Source organism: Canis aureus, chromosome 4 (genome assembly GCF_053574225.1).
Source record: "Canis aureus isolate CA01 chromosome 4, VMU_Caureus_v.1.0, whole genome shotgun sequence".
Lineage (NCBI taxonomy): Eukaryota > Metazoa > Chordata > Mammalia > Carnivora > Canidae > Canis > Canis aureus.
Genome location: NC_135614.1, coordinates 28,671,495 through 28,687,967, shown reverse-complemented (window position 1 = coordinate 28,687,967; position 16,473 = coordinate 28,671,495). Strand labels below are relative to the sequence as shown.

At 41.3% G+C, this 16,473-nt stretch overlaps 1 protein-coding gene across 24 annotated transcripts in view; it reads left to right on the top strand.

The window, feature by feature from the left end:
- The window catches only part of KCNMA1 (potassium calcium-activated channel subfamily M alpha 1), a 717,266-nt gene that overhangs the window by 661,102 nt on the left and 39,691 nt on the right, over window positions 1–16,473 (top strand). For 14 of the 24 annotated variants that reach the window (XM_077895129.1, XM_077895138.1, XM_077895137.1 and 11 more), the window contains 2 exons: window positions 10,900–11,013; window positions 15,732–15,862. In XM_077895129.1, the coding sequence (XP_077751255.1) occupies window positions 10,900–11,013; window positions 15,732–15,862 (245 nt within the window). Of the gene's footprint in view, window positions 1–10,899; window positions 11,014–11,768; window positions 11,850–15,731; window positions 15,863–16,473 lie in introns of all 24 variants that reach the window. The other 10 variants (XM_077895128.1, XM_077895127.1, XM_077895126.1 and 7 more) reach the window with 1 other exon arrangement.

Sequence of the window (16,473 nt, the reverse complement as noted above, 5' to 3'; positions counted from 1 at the left end):
CATTTTCATATATAATGCCTCAGAATTAGGATGATAGATTTTGGAGAACTAGGAAGGACTGGGCATTGCCTTATCTGCCTCAAACGTATAGAAAACCGAGTTTGGGTGAGACATTGAGTCCTTCGAAGTTCTAATAGGGAGTTAAGGGTTGACCTGGGCTTAACACCCATATCTTTTGATTATCCGTTCAGTCTATTATTGACATCACCATCACCATCATTATCATCATCAAATAGGTTAGGACTTGTATGAAGTGCTTACTCTATTCCTGGCACTGTTGTAACCGTTTTTCCTGTATTTTTTAACTTATCTACTCTCCATGGCATATTACTCTCCCATTTTACACATGTAGACTGAGACACAGAATTTAAGAAACTTTTCCCCGAATCACAAAAGTAGAAACTGAACAAGGCAGCATTCAAACTCAGGCAGTCTAGCTCCAGAATTCAAATTTTTAACCACAGCGTTATGGTTCATTTCAGGTTGTGGTCAAGGGATATTGATTATAGTGTAAATGACTTTTCAAAATTAACTTAGCACCAACCTACCTCTTCCTTAGTGAAGATTTGTGGGCATGAGGAATATCTGATCCCAGTTATATGTTCATCTGCCAGGATAAACATGTATGCAGGAAAGCCTTTAAAACTTAAAAGAAAGAATTTACGGGGCTTTCTGTTAAAGGACTATCAAATGTTTGGAAACTGGGCTGCTGTCTCAGGCCAGGCATCCTGTCTCAAGAAACTTTCAGAGACAGCTGGTTGAAAGTTGTCGGGGATGGGATTCTGCGTTTCCTGAATTGTATGGCAATGCCTTGGATCACTTGGCAAATCCATCTCTTACAGCTACTTAATTTTCTGTGCCCTTAAGATATGGATGTTTTAGTTTGCTTGGGATTTCATAGCTCTGGTTTTTGCTACGCTGGCCATTGGTTCATATTAAACCAAACAACTGGGGCCCATTTGGCATTTGGTGTTTTAAAAGTAAAAGGACATTTGAACTACATGACAAATGCTGAAAAACAAAGCCCATAGCACTGAGAACATAAAGAAACTGTTTATAATGTAAAGGTGGTTACGTTTTCAGTCAATCTATCACTTTAATGAGCTCTTTGCATTTCTTTGATTAATGCTCACAAAAGGGGGAGAAAAAAATTGATGTAATGGAAACAAAATGCTATATAGTCTTGGCAGCACAGGGGAGGTTTCTGTGTGTTTTATTAGTATCCACTGCATCTCACTGTCTTGCAATGTATATGTCTACCTTTCCCCTGGCGTAGCTAGCATGCCTCTAGTTTACTGGAAATGTGATCCAGCATGAAAGAATAGACCCCATATTAGGGACAATATTGCACAAATAAAATATACTCTTGTAGTGGCAGCAAAGAAGGAGGATCCAGAACGGGAATTTGGAATTAATGATAATAATAATAATAATAATAATAATAATAATAATAATAAAAGAAAAGGCTGACATAGTCTATGCTATATTTAAATGAAGAACCTAGGGCAGCCCCGGTGGCTCAACGGTCTAGCATCGCCTTTAGCCCAGGGTGAGACCCAGGTTTGAGTCCCATATCAGGATCTTGCATGGAGCCTGCTTCTCCCTCTGTCTATGTCTCTGCTTCTCTCTCTGTGTCTCTCATGAATAAATAAATAAAATCTTTTTTTAAAAAAAAAGAAAGACATGAAGAACCTAACAAGTATGAATACCAAGAAAGGAAACGTTAAGACCCTGAGAAAACATTTAAACATTAGACTGTAGTGATTAGTATGTAATTAGTAGTAATTTATTTGTTGAGTTTAAAATAATAAGGACAAGGAAAAAGTACAGAAAAAGATATCTTTGTGAAGTAACTGAATGGAGGAGAGAAGTTAGTCAAAGCAGGCTTCCTGGAGGAGGTGAAGGAGGGGTAGGATGTGGATTTGGAGGGAAGAGAGGAAACCACATTTCTGAGGTAGGGGAGCCTTGGGATGAGAAGCAGCAGGTGCCACTCCTCTGTGTTGGAAACCAGCTCTGATTTCTCCTCTCCCCACCATGTGCCCAGTGCTCTTTATAGCCGTGAGCTTTTGGCATCCTTTTCTCTGAGCTTGAGTGGCTCTTACAAAGTGATTGGAGGTTGATGTAGCAGAGACCTGGGAACCTCGAAGACTCACTTTGGTGTTTTATTTGTTTGTTTGTTTGTTTGTTTGTTTGTTTGTTTTAGAGAGAGAGAGAGAAAGAGTTGGGAGGGGCAGGGCAGAGGGAGAGGTAGAGAGAATTCAAGCAGACTCCCTGCTAAACGTGGAGCCCCACACAAGGCTCAATCCCATAACCCTGAAATCATAACCTGAGTTGAAACCAAGAGAGTCAGATACTCAATGGACTGAGCCATCCAGGTGCCCTAAAGACTTACCTTTTAATGTGTAAACTTTACTTCCATCCTAGAACCTTAGTTCCACCAACTTCCCAATCAAGTGCGATCTCAAAATAACATTTAGGATCGTTAGAGCTCAACAAGGTGTGTCCATCCACCATATCTCAACTCATAATGATCACATGAGGTTTCAAGCTTTCAAGCTTTTTTCTTTTATTGATTTATAACTTTGACAATTATTCTCATTGCACAAATAAAATATATTCATTTCAGAAAATTTAGCAAGTACATATAAGCAAAAAGAAGAAAACACGCATTCCCTATATTTTTACCACTCGGACATATTAGCATTGGTCTTATGATTTCAGTCTTGCTTCTCTAGATATAAATATTTCCCCCTCAAAAAGGGATTGTATGTATTAGTATATAACCTGTGTTTTTCCACAAATATTTTTCCATGTCATTAAATATTTTTCTGCCATATGTTTAGTGGATTATACTTGACAGAATCAGTTTCCTGAAACAGAACATTCCTGTTGTTTCAATTTAATATTGTTACTTAATAACTACAAATGAAGACTATTATAACCAAGTCTTAAACATAAGGAAATTATGGCTGTACACATATTTTTAGAAGTGAAATTGCTTAGGCCAAAGGGCACATACAATTTTAAGTCATTTGATTTGTATTGCCAAAGTTTGTCTTATTTTTAAGTTGTGAGATGAATGCAGAGGGGATAGAAAAGCAATTGAGAAGTTACACTATGAGCTCAGGGGCAAATGAAGACATTAGACCAGATGAATATTAGATTGCTTTTCAAATCTGTGGTCTTAGTTGTGTTTGAGTTGTGAATAATTTAGTCCTTCCTTCCTTCCTTCCTTCCTTCCTTCCTTCCTTCCTTCCTTCCTTCCTTCCTTCCTTCCTTCCTTCTAGAAATAGATATTGGACCAGTAAGCTCTTCAGGCTTACTTTAAGGAAAGATTTATGAATTTTAATGAAACTTAATGAGGAAACAGCTATAGAGCACTTTGGTTGGTTGGTTGGTTTGGTTTGCTTTGGTTTGATTTAGACCCAAAACACAAATTCTAAAAGAAATTAGGTATATTATACAATGGGTGGATCCAACTTCCCAAGGCATTCATCAAATATGGTCTCTAGAAAAAAGTACTGTCACCAATATCAATGTTACATACTGTAATTGTGCCTGGTTACTGGAAGTGAAAAGGAAAGCTTAAATGAAGATACAGTAATTTGTTTTAATACAAAATCAGACATGCATGAGCTATTTCACTAAGCAAATGGATTTTCTGTTTGGGGCATTTTAGTTGTAAGAGATAGAAGTTCAACTCAAAAAGGCTTAAATAAAAAGGGAATCGTGGAACTGAGGTTCTGGTGGGTTCATGCATGTGAGCCCACAAGCTTGAATGATGTCAGAGCTCTGTCTTAATTCTCTTCATGTCTTGACTCATTTGCCCCATGATGGGCTGAATGGTCACCTGTAGCCCCATACTTACCTTCTTCTGGCTTTGCAGCCACAGCAAAAGAACCACAGTTTTTTACACCAGGGCCTGGGGGAACATAGGTTGGCCCCACCTTAGGGGACAGGCTCATCTTAAACCAGTTATGTGCCTAGGATATCGGGGGCCCATCTTGCTGACCTTGTGAAGTCACACTGTCTGGGTTGTGTCAGGGTTGCCCTCCCCCTCTCTCCACCAAACACTGTGGAATATGTTCCTTGCATGGAGAAGGACTTGGACGGGGGCAAATAATCATCTGTCCTGCTTCTGCCACCAGCTGGTTCCATGACCTTGGATGCATAACTTCTTTTCTCTGAGCCTCAGTTTCTTCATCTGCAAAATGGACAGATTGATTAGAGGATTTCCAAAGCCCTTGAGTCTCTAACATAGAGTGATCGGTAAGGAGGCAAAGGAGACCCAAAGATGTGGTTTAGGTTTCTCAGAATTGTCAATTTATATGGTTTCTAAGTTCTGTTTTTAGGCTCTGGCTTGGGAGCAGTTATCGACTCCCAGCACATAAGCTATTTGGTGGAGTTTGGCAGGAGCATTCCTGCCCCCGCCCTTACCCCCATAGCTCCTCAAACTTTGCCTCCAGCACCGTGTCTCCAGCTAGTGCGCCTCAGGATCCTAAGCAGAAAGGGTTGGTTTTGAGTGCCTTTTGGACATTGTCAGAAGATGCTGCCTTGGTAAATCATCATTTTTTTACTGAATCAACACAGGTCAGCTGCCTGGCCTTCATGACTCTGGAACTGCAACTTTGTGGGAGGCCCCAAAAACTACTATGAAAAAATATTACAAGGTTAAAATGAGATTTTCCCTTGACTGGGTCGTTCATATAGACTTTTCCAAAAATCTGTCTTCCAAAGCAAGCCTCTGTGTGTGTATGTTCCCGCTACAAGTTAGAAAGCAGTCGTGCTTCTATACATGGAATTTTCTTGACTTCAGCTGCTGAAGAATTTGTTGGAATACACACTGCAAAATGACTACTGTGGCTATTACTGTACTTGCTCAGGGGAGCTATTCAGATGCCTCATTTATTGGAGCTTAATAGATTAAAAGTCCAAATTGAGTCTCATGATATAAGCCTAATCAAGTTCTAATCTGCATAATTTTCCCATAAGCAGCAATGGGAAATTTGGATAATTTATGTTTCAGCAGTTGCCAATCATGTGTTAAATAGCATTGTTGCATTTACTTATCAAAATATTTTTATTGATCTTCACTTCATGTGACATTTCACTTTGGGATTTTTTTTTCCTGGCATTAACAGGAAATTTAATTCATCTCCTAGATGATGTAATATGAGATGTTTCTCTTGATTTTAACATGTCTTTATAGATCATTTTTAACGGTGATCTTTTCCTTTTACAACTTCATATTGAATACCTGTCTCAGCAAAGCTAGATGACTCGGCCTAATTTATTTCCCTAGTTTAACATAGCATATGGATTTCTAACCATCATTTATATGCACACAATAAAAGATAATTTGGCCCACCATTTGAACCAATTCCTTTATGTTAAATCTATGGGGGTGGGAGAGGCACTTACCTTCATTTCTCCATCTATTCTGGGGGAGGTGACTGATAAGAATTTCCATATCTCTCTCCCTGGAAAGGCCTAGGGATTTAACTAGGAAAGATTTAGAAAGTACTTTGTGTTTTCCCCCATGGAAAAGTACTGTAATAAAGCATTTATTATATGTACTGAGTTGTGCATGCTATTGCACCAAAGCAAGTTAAGCATAACTACAATGGGTCCCAGTTGTTATCTGCTATTGTTTAAAAGTGAAAACAGCAAAAGAGGAGGACTGGCTCAGGGCACCTGCATGGTTCAGTCGGTTAAGCATTCAACTCTTGATACCAACTCGGGTCTTGATCTCAGAGTCATGAGTTCAAGCCCCATGACTTAACCACAAAAACAAAAAAGTAAGACTGGCTCAGGCCTCCAACTTGCCTACCTGGGTCAGCCCCTGAGAAGGAGAGAACATCCCATACAGGTGGAGGGTAGCATGGACATGGTTAGCCATGGGCTCTGATGTCAGACTCAAATCCCAGATCTGCCATTTACCAACTGGTTGTACTTGAGGAAGTTCTTCAACTGTTCTGAATCTTACTTTCCTTATCTACAAAATGGGGATATTAACAGCGCCTACACTCATGAGGTTGTTCAGAGGAATAAATGAGGTGGCCTATGAAAAGCCCCTAGTGCAGTTTTAACACATAATAAAAGCCGTGACATGGTGGTTTAGAGGGGACCTGGGGCCAATTTGCCTGGGTTCAAATATGAGATCTGCTAATCCCTAAGTGTGTGCCCTGAGGCCGATTACTTAACTTCATGTTGCAGTTTTCTCATCTACAAATAGTTGTATAGGATGGTTCTGAGAACTAAAGTTATTATATGAACAGAATTCAGTACATAATAAGTACTCAATAAATGTTGGCTAATTTTTTTCTTGGGGTTCTATTTAAAGCTATCTTCTTCATTCCCAATTACCTTAATCAGTCTGGGTCTAGAAAACTCTTGCCTTTGTTTTGAGTTCCATACAGACAGTGATATTGAGTCTCATTTTCTAATGCACTCACCTCTGCATTACCCTGGAACCCAACTCAAATCTAGAAGTCTAGGGATTCCCGATGGTATAGATCTTGTCTGAGCCATAGCCTTTTTTCCTCCCCTATAACCACATGATGCCTCTTGGGTGCTGCACATAGATGCATGCATACAGCAGATACTCAAAAAAAACTAATAAAAAATGAAATCTTGGTGATCTCCTCTGTGTCCCCTTCTACCTCTTCTCCTTGAACTTCTTAGGAATGGCCCAAATATTTGTGTTCAATTCTTTAACTTGAAGCCATCCTATCTGAAATGGCCTTGTCTCATTTAACTAAACATCCCATAAGCTACTTAAGGTAACTTCCCTGGTGGGGGCTGAGTGCTATCAGCCCCTGGAATAACCAGTATCATGAAAAGAACATCAGACACTGCCGATTTTTGTCACCTGAACCCAACAGGGGCACATATGATTAGGAACACAAATGCTGGAAAAGAATCCGGAGAGTAGTAAAAACCATTTTAGGAGCCTTGGAACTCGAGAGGGAACTTTTATATCCCCAAATAATTAAGAATAGTGGGAGATTAGCTCTGAAAAAAGAAAGCTCCAAAGAGATTCTTCAGTTGCTATAAGGAATTAAGAAACTTTTCTTAGTCTTTCTTAACAACTGGTCCCACTTTTCAATGTACCCAAAGAAAATCCTAACTATCTCCAAGGTCACTTAGGGAATCTGGATCAGCCCTGCCATTTCAAACTACAGGTTCTTCCCCATATTAGGACATCTAAGAGAACAATGTTAATGAATTCCGTTCATCTTTAACACAACTCTATAGGAGGAGAGAAAAAAAATCTTTTTCTTTTGTCTTTGCCTTTTGCTTTTAACAATATGTAGCTACAAAAGTAGCAAAGGAAAAAGAGGGATTATCTTTGCTGAAGTTTCCTTGCCAACAAAAGCACTCTGTTCTTGGGGTCATGCCTAGGAGAGAGAAGGGACTTTTAATGGAGAGATGTCTTTGGACACTCACCATAGTTTGTCAGTTGCAGATGCTAATGGAACCAGGCTTGACGACTGAAGGGGAAAATGGAATATGAAAGCAAAATGAAATAGGCCTATGAGGCAAGCATGTCATTTCTAAATGAAGGTTTCATGCAAAGGAGTTGAGTCTTTTCACAGCTGAAAATGGAATCTTTAAATAAGATAAAATAAAAGGATGCTTTGGCTTGTTGCAGGTTCTGTAATGAAATACAGTTTTCCTAATACCGTGTGACCTGCATTTCTCCCTGTTTTATGGGTGCTATTCCTTGACGTACAAACCCGTATTTTCTCAAGTCAGCATTTGATGATGGATGTCAAAATACAGGCCATGTATTATGCATATAGCATTACCGATTTAAGGTGTTTACTTGTCAAGTTGAAGAAATTCAAAAACGTCACCTCCACTGAATCTACACAGCTGTCACTTGCAGTTTTTCATGCTTTTGAATGAAACTTCTGATGAAAACAGTTTAGTTTTCCCCTTTGCTATTCTGGGGAAGAAAACAGCTAGCATTTAAAATGCATGTTCTTGGTTATGTGGTTGGCTGAAAAATAGACATTCCAAAGTTTAGAAAGATGGACATTACACTGTCACTCGAAATTACTTACCCTATTCACAGTGTATCAACACAAAGAATAAAATTAAGTGCAATCAGAGAATGAATAGTAAATAAAACTTTTCTTTCTGAAAGTATGGCATTCAGTAGTATGAAATTTATACATAGGAGAGCAGAAAATAGGAAAACCCTTTTATATTTTGCTGGCATTTCATGCATTATGCACCTCCAAAAAAACAAGCAATTATTAAGCACCTGTCATTTCATTCCTTATAGATAGAGCTTCACACATACCATAAACCAGAATCAATCCAACATTGCCACATTACTGGAGAGTAAGTCAGGAATCTGGCCACACAGTCTATTTGGAATTTTGTCCTTGGAAATTTAGCAAGTGACTTTGTATCGGTAAGCCCTTAATTCACTGATAAACCCATGTAGCCAATCCCCCAAGGGCAAAGAAGAGAAACCAAGTGAATGTGAACTTCTATCTGCCTCTCCTCTAGGGTCAGGAGCAAATTGGGTCTTGCAACCAGCAGAGTTGATGGTAGACCTTGCCATGTGCTTGACTTGATACAATTAATTTTCACCAAATGAATATATGAGGTCAATAAATGTCTCATGTTTATAGATTTCTAAAATCTTTTTTTTTTTTTTTTAATTTTTTTTTTTTTTTTTTTTTTTTTTTTTTTTTTTTTTTATGATAGGGACACAGTGAGAGAGAGAGAGAGGCAGAGACACAGGCAGAGGGAGAAGCAGGCTCCATGCACCGGGAGCCTGACGTGGGATTTGATCCTGGGTCTCCAGGATCGCGCCCTGGGCCAAAGGCAGGTGCTAAACCGCTGCGCCACCCAGGGATCCCTGTTTATAGATTTCTATGCACATCCTCAAAGAAGCAGCCATTCAGCCTTGAGGTTATAGTTAGGCCAAGTTTGTTCTAATATATGCTGGGATTTGGGTCTGAAACACCCAAATGGCAAAAATCAGAAACCAAGTAAGCTACTTTCCAATTTACTGTGCCCATGTTTACCATGTGAGGTCTGTGTTAGGCACACTGGGGGGGCTTTAGGACCCCTACAAGCATGGGGCATATGCAGCAGTCAGGATGACGTCAGCTGCATGTGAAAAGAAAACAAAACTCTTCATTTGGGATTACACAAAAGGAAAAATATGTACAGTTGGCCCTTGAACAATGGAGGAGTTGAGGGATGCCAACCCCCCACTGCACAGTTGAAAATCCATGTATAACTTTTGAGTCTCCCAAAACTTAACTACTGATGGCTTTCTGTTGACTGGAATCCCTACTGATAAACAGTCATGAAGCCTACATTTGGTATGTTGTGTGTATTCTTACAATGCACACTATATTCTTACAATGCAGTAAGGTAGAGAGAAGAAAATGTTATTTAGAAAATCATAAGGAAAGGACTGCATTGTAGTTATCAAAAAAAATTCGCTTATAAGGTGACTTGCATAGTTCAAACCTGTGTGTGGAAGAGTATATATAAAATTGTGTGTGTGTGTGTGTGTGTGTGTACATATAGTGTGTGTATGTATACAAAACCAATCTAACCAACCTCAGGAGTTTTTACCATAAGAAATATATATATATATATTTATATATATATATATAATCATTATATATGTAAAATATACATAATTATCATATTGTATATTATAATCTTATTTGTATATACTGTATATAAAATCTCATGTAGTGAGAAATGGTTAGTTGGTAGTTGGTTTTGGTTCTATGGCTGGCTAATTCAGTAACTCAACGATAGTTCCTTTTATTTTATTTATTTGTTTATCTATTTATTTACTTATTTTTTGAGAGGGAGAGAGAGGGAGAGAAAGAAAGAGAGAGAGAGAGAGTGCAGAGGAGGGGAAGAGGAAGAGAGAGAATCAAGCAGGCTCGATCCCATGACCCTGAGATCATGGCCAAAATCAAAACCCGCATGTTCAAAAGACCGAGCAACCCAGACACTTCTCAAGGATAGTTCTTTCTATCATTAAGTCTTTCCAGTATTCAGTTGAGCCAGTCTCATTAACCTGGCTTTGTCTCAGCTGGTGCCACTGTAGTTGCAAGATGCTACCACAGTTCCAGGCACTACAGGTGCAAGAGCAATGTCCAGTGAATTAGAGAAATCTCTTCGTATGTGATTCTTTTTAAGAGCAAGGAAACACTTCCTAAAAGTCTCCAAGCAAACTTTCTCCCACTTCCCTTTGGCCAGAATCTGTCAAAACCCCTGGCTTGAGTCACCCACTGACAAGAGAAGAAGTAATCAATTGGTTTATGGTAATAGTCAGGATAGGTTAGGCTATGCTGTGGCGACAACAAAGCAATCCCCAGTGTCTTAAAGCAGCACAGATCACCTCTTCACTCACTCAGAATGCTTTGTGGTCTGGGTTACTGTACAAGGCTGCTGTCCAGCCTTCGTCTCCATAGTAACTCATGTTCTCATGGTTGCCACAGTCTGGGAGGAGAAGCAGAAAGTCAAATATTTGTACCAGAAGCAGTGGAATACACTGTTGTGTTCACTTTTCATGGGCCAAAGCATTTCCTATGCCACATGGAGGCACGGAGGTACAATCCTGTTGTCTGCCTGGAAGGTGAGGGGAACAAAAAAATCTATGAGCAAAATCAATAATTGATGCAGAGACTCATTTTTAGGGAGCTATCAAGGCAGGTTAGAATTATTTATCCTGGCCTCTTACTTTGTCATTCACAAAAGCAACACAGAGTTTATCCTGGGAGTGCTAATTGTTGATCTGTAAATAATGCATAAACAACTCTTTCTTTGAGTGTGTATGTATAATATGTTATTCCCAAGCTCTCCATGTCTCTGACTTTTCTCCCTTCTCTCTTTCTTTTGTACTAGGGTTTACACCTCCAGGAATGGACAGATCCTCTCCAGATAACAGCCCAGTGCACGGGATGTTACGCCAGCCATCCATCACAACTGGAGTCAACATCCCCATCATTACTGAACTAGGTAGGGATGAATGTCAGCTTTGGGAAGATTTTGTTGTCCTCTCTTCCAACCATGTAGGATATGAGGTTACCCTGTTTCTTAGTTCTTTCAGCATAGTCGGCTCTAGTAGGGTTGGTTTGGGTGGAGGTGGAGAGAAGTATGGGTAGTAGTATGACAGATTACCAAAAGGAAAACTGATCTATCTTTCCTTTGACATGAATAGACAGTTTCCTTCATGCTGGTAACTGTTCTCAAAGGAGCTTGAGATGATGGATTTGAGATTGGGGCATAAATTAAGGAAGCGGGAGGAAAGGAGGAAAGGCATAATCCATGGACTCTTCTGGTGATTTACGTTGGAAGCACCTCCAGACAGCTCTTGCAATCAGAGCCCTCCACTGAGGTACAAAGCCTCAGGTCTAAGCCAGACCCATTCTGAGAATGGGCAATGGGCATTTAATCCATCCTAGCTGAACTTCTCAGCTAAAGGTCATTTTCAGCGAATGCTATTCTGACCTAAAATATGATGGGTTTTGAAGGGCCATGATTACCAGCCAGTGGAACCCAACTTTTAACCCGGCCATGGCACTCCTTCTACTATTTGTGAATTTGCAAAGCTGCTGAGTGGTCTCTTCCCTAAACCCCAAGACAATACTAACCATCTCTGGTGCTGGGTCCCCTTACCTTACAATGTGTTCTCTGTTATTCCCTCACGCTCTTCTTTTTCTGTACTTTCCTCCACTCCCTTTCCCCAACCCTTAAATGCTGTATCCAATTAGCTAAACCTGGCAAGTTGCCTTTGGTATCAGTCAATCAGGAAAAAAACAGTGGGACGCACATTCTAATGATAACTGAACTGGGTAAGAAGCACTGTTTTCCTTCACATCAGTATCTCCTTTTGTTCTGTTGTTGGTGTTTCCAACTATCATCGGCTTGTTTTTTATTTCACGGGCTGTAATAGAAAGACTACCCCATGGCACTGCTTTGAATGTGTTTTATTTGTGGCTCTGGTTGGAATCGACTGTCTTGTTCTGGCCTTTTTTAATGATTTTTTTCCCCACACAGCATCAGTAAACCTTTGATCACACCCATCTGACCTGGCAGTTGTTTCCAAAGCATCTTTGCTCTAATTCATTTTCTTTGGCCTGGGCCTTTTTTTCCCCCTCCTTTCCATGTGTCCCCCTGCTCTCCCGCCTTCTCCCTTATATTCCTTTTCCAACACACTGTCAGTTTGACTGACATGTCTTCACAGCTCTCAGAGAAGTCAAAGGAGAAATATAAAAATTTTAAGATAAGAAACCTAAGACGGAGCCTTCCCTCCAGCTGTTTATTTTCCTTTATTCTGACTTTATTTGCCTTTTCCCCCCCCTTCTCAGAGGCTCTGGTTCTGAAGCCATAAAAGCAGCCAGATCCTATGGGATCTTTTCCTACAAAAGCCAGATTTCAAGAAGGGTGCCAAAGATGAGGTTAGCAGCCACTGAGGCACAGCCCTGCACTCTGACCCCCACCCGGCTGTCCCAGAGCCTCACAGAGATTCAGAGTGGACTCACCAGGAAGATGAAAGGTTCTGGTCATGACTACATTTGTCAGGCCCTCCACACTTCCCCGTGACTTGGTTAATAACTCTGTAAAAGGCACCCATCAGCAGCAGGTCTCAGAACTGGGGATTGATCTTCTAAATAGAGACAGCAAAAGTGCTGTTCTGCAGAGGGGTGGATAGAGAGGTGGGGAGCACCTGCCTTCGAATGACTCACAAATGAAACGAACATGCCATTCTCTTGGCCCCAAAATATATTTCAAAATAAGAGAACAGGCTTTTAACACAGTAATCTTGCTTGTGAGGTGTCTAGAAACTAAGGAATAAATTGTCCACCATTCGGCACTGCATTATTGTAGACGTAGCTATTTATCAGGACAAATTCACTCAGGTCAAGGAGTATCGCACTATTTTCTGTTTCCAACAGTAGGAGAGGTGTCTTTTTCATGTTTAGAGAAGTTGGCTAAAAGCCTAGGTTTCTGGATTGCTCTTTTCAGGACCTTAGGGTTGTATGAGGCGCAGGGAGCTCATGCAGCCCAGACCACTGGTTGGAAAATTCATCCAAATATCTCCATCTCAGAAACCTTCAGAGGCATTTCAAAATCATTACTGCCAGGAATTTGTTTTTCTGTTTGGAGTTCATGTGCTGCCAACTAACCAGGATATCTCGATTTGTGATTAGGAGAAGAGAAAAGAGAAGGCTTGGTGCCCCAAATCTGAGGCAACAATTCAGGCATTCAGTTAGCAAAACCGAATCCCCTGAGGCCTTTGTCCCTCACGAGATTTCTTCTGTGAGCTCAGAGAACCTTCCATGTGTTCACCTCACCCTTACTTTCTGCATTAAGCCCTATTTTCCTGGTGGTCATACCACCTTTGGCAAGCCGTCATCGTCCGACCACTTCGCCTCCCTGCATCCCACAAATATTTACTATTTACCTACACGTTCTGAGACGTGTTCTGCATTATGCCAAGCCATTAAAATGCCTTCTAAAAAGCAGAGGATACCAGGTTTTTAAAACTGTGTGGTATATTCCAGTCTTCATCCCGTTGGAGAGTTTCAATTGATGTTAGAGGGTCAGAGGCTTCTAGAAGTTCCCCAAGAAGGATATTTGCTTAAAGCCCTACTTAACCTGGTTTCTAGTCATCTATGACCATAAAACATTTGGGGAGAAGGATTTAAAAATCACCTGTTAGCATCCACATAATGACTGCTCTGTGATACATACAGGCTTTGGGTAACACTGTCTGTTCTCCCTCTGAGACTCTCCCAGAACAATACACAGGATTTTCACTGGCCCCCTGGTTCCTGCCTTGGGGTGCCTTCCCAATGACTGAAATGCCTGGCTCACTGACAGTCGTGTCATCTCTCCCTCCTTGTGGCCACTTCCCCTCCAAGTCTACCAGCCCTTCCCGGTGGTCTTGAGAAGGGGTAACCAACGCTATACCTTTCAGAGTGTCAATGCACACGCCATCCTTGGCTAGCCTAAGTAATTAAAACCATGCTCCTCTGTGTATTGTCCAGAGTTCATATTTTCTGATTCACCAAGCAGGAAGCCTAAACTGTGGCATCCAACATACTTTTGGGTAAATGGAGGTACCATTTGACTCTATAGAGTCCCTGAGCAAGCAAGAGCCTTGCTTCTGAGAGAGGCGGAAGGAAGCTGGGAAGCTTCATAATGTAGTAGGGTAGACAGATCATTTAATCAGAAAGGCAATCCTGAGAGCAGCTTACACTTGCCAAGGCCCTGGGCCACACTCCAAGCGCAGTCTCGTAGGAGCTTCCTGACAGTCTTGTGAGAGCTGCTATTATTTCTCCCATTTTACAGAGAGAGGAGCTAAGGTGCAGAATGACGAGATGCATTGCCTGTACAGAGTTTGTACACAGCCTAGATTCAAAGCTTACTTGTCAGATCCCACATTTTGCACTTTTACCCACCAGCTGTGATTCAAGTGTTGCTGAGGCAAAGATGTTCCCCCATTAAATTTTTTCTCTGGGGAAACAAGATGGTGTCATTTAGAATTAATTCCATGCCTTGCCTTTTATCCTATTATCATTTATTCTGCTTTATACAATAAACAACCAAAAGTTGGGAAAAAAGTTATCCAAAAAGTTACTTTCAGGAAAAAAAATTAAAACAATAACTCTAGGAAAGAGAATTCACTCCTGATACATTTAAAAAGGAATCAGAAAAAGGAAACCTCATCTATTCTTTTCCTAAAAGCACCATAATTATTCCAGAAATCGCGAGCACTCATCTCCTCCCCCACCACACACTTTCTTTCCTATTAGTTGCTCTGCAAAACTGATAATTTCGGAAGCCAAGATGGGAATGGAAATTAATTTGTCATTTAATTTTTAATAAGTTAAAGACATCTCAGTGACACAGCCAATCAGTCTGCACATGCCCGCCGGAGGAGTCCTTGAGGAATCCTCAGATAGAAATGAACTACAGCATCAAATGCTCCTTCTACTTGAGCTGCAGCACATAAAAGATTGAGCTGTTTAGAAGGGGAAAGGGAGAACGTGGGCGTCCCCCATGCAACTCGGAATGCACAGCAAGTCCTTGTCAGCAAGCAGCCAGAGACAGCCAGGATCCATCCCACCTGGGGTCACTGTTCTATCAAACAGGACCTGTCAGCGTGGGCCTGGATTCAAGGCTAGGGACACGAGGCCCTACCCAAGCCAACCCCGGGCAGCCTGTAGGTCCAGCCTACAGGTGAATTCCCTGCTATGCGCCTTTGCTGTGCTCCTAGTCTACTGCTCTTCGGTCTTAATAAGTCGCTTTCTTTTCCTGTGCCTAAACTTAGCATCCCAGCATGGCTACTCATGGCTACTCATCCTTGAGATGTGTCCATGTCTCAAAGGACTTGGCTACCGAAAAACACCTCAGGGTGTTTTTTGGTCATGATTCTAAAACTATACCAAAGGACTGACCAGCACTGTCCAGCAGTTCTCCAGTGGTCTGCCATGGAGCAAGGCTGCTTGAACTCATTGCGCTCTGGGCCTGGGAAGCTTGAACAATCACATAGGAGCAGTCCATTGAGTCCACTGGCTCCCACCCCCAAGATTCATCTACAGCTTCTCCCATGCTTTTCTTTCCTTTTCAGTGACTTCAGTGTTGCTAAGCCAGTGGCCTGCTCTTTCTCTGGCTTCACTGTTTGTATGTGGTCTTTTGAGCTAATTCTCATTTTACACTTTTTCTAGTGAATGATACTAATGTTCAGTTTTTGGACCAAGACGATGATGACGACCCCGACACAGAACTGTACCTCACGCAGCCATTTGCATGTGGGACAGCATTTGCAGTCAGTGTCCTGGACTCGCTTATGAGTGCGGTGAGTGGGTGCGGGATATGGGAGTAGAGCACCTCCAACCCCCAACATCAGTGGTCCAAGACTAGAGCATGAACTCTAGGGAAGAGCATGACCACACAGAGCTTGCAATCTAGAAGCAGATACCAACATTAGTCAGACTCTTGTGCAAATAAAAGTTGGATTATGAATTCTTGAAATTGTGAGGAAGATAAGGAAGAGGGGAGATTTTATGAGGAAGAGTAACCCCACCCCTACCCCCAAAGAAGGAAAGCAAATGCAAAGGCCTGGTGGTGAAGGAAACTGACCATCTTAAGGAGGCCAAAGAAAGACTTTGTAGTTGGGCCATAGTGAGAAAGGGAGAGGAGAGGATGAGGCAAGGTTGGACCTATACGACCAAGAAACCCATTTTCATGGCTTCATTTTTTTAAGATCAATGAGGAGGCATTGAAGGATGGTTTTAAGCTGGCAAGTCATGTGATCAGGTGTATGCTTTAAGAGGATCATCTTGGCTGGTGTGTGGAGGATGGCTCTGGAGGCAAGATGGCAGCAGGAAGTCTGAGGCTACTAAAGTTTGGATGAGGATAGGGTTAGCAGGGCTAGAGGGAGATGGGAGCATCTAAGTAGTGTTGGTC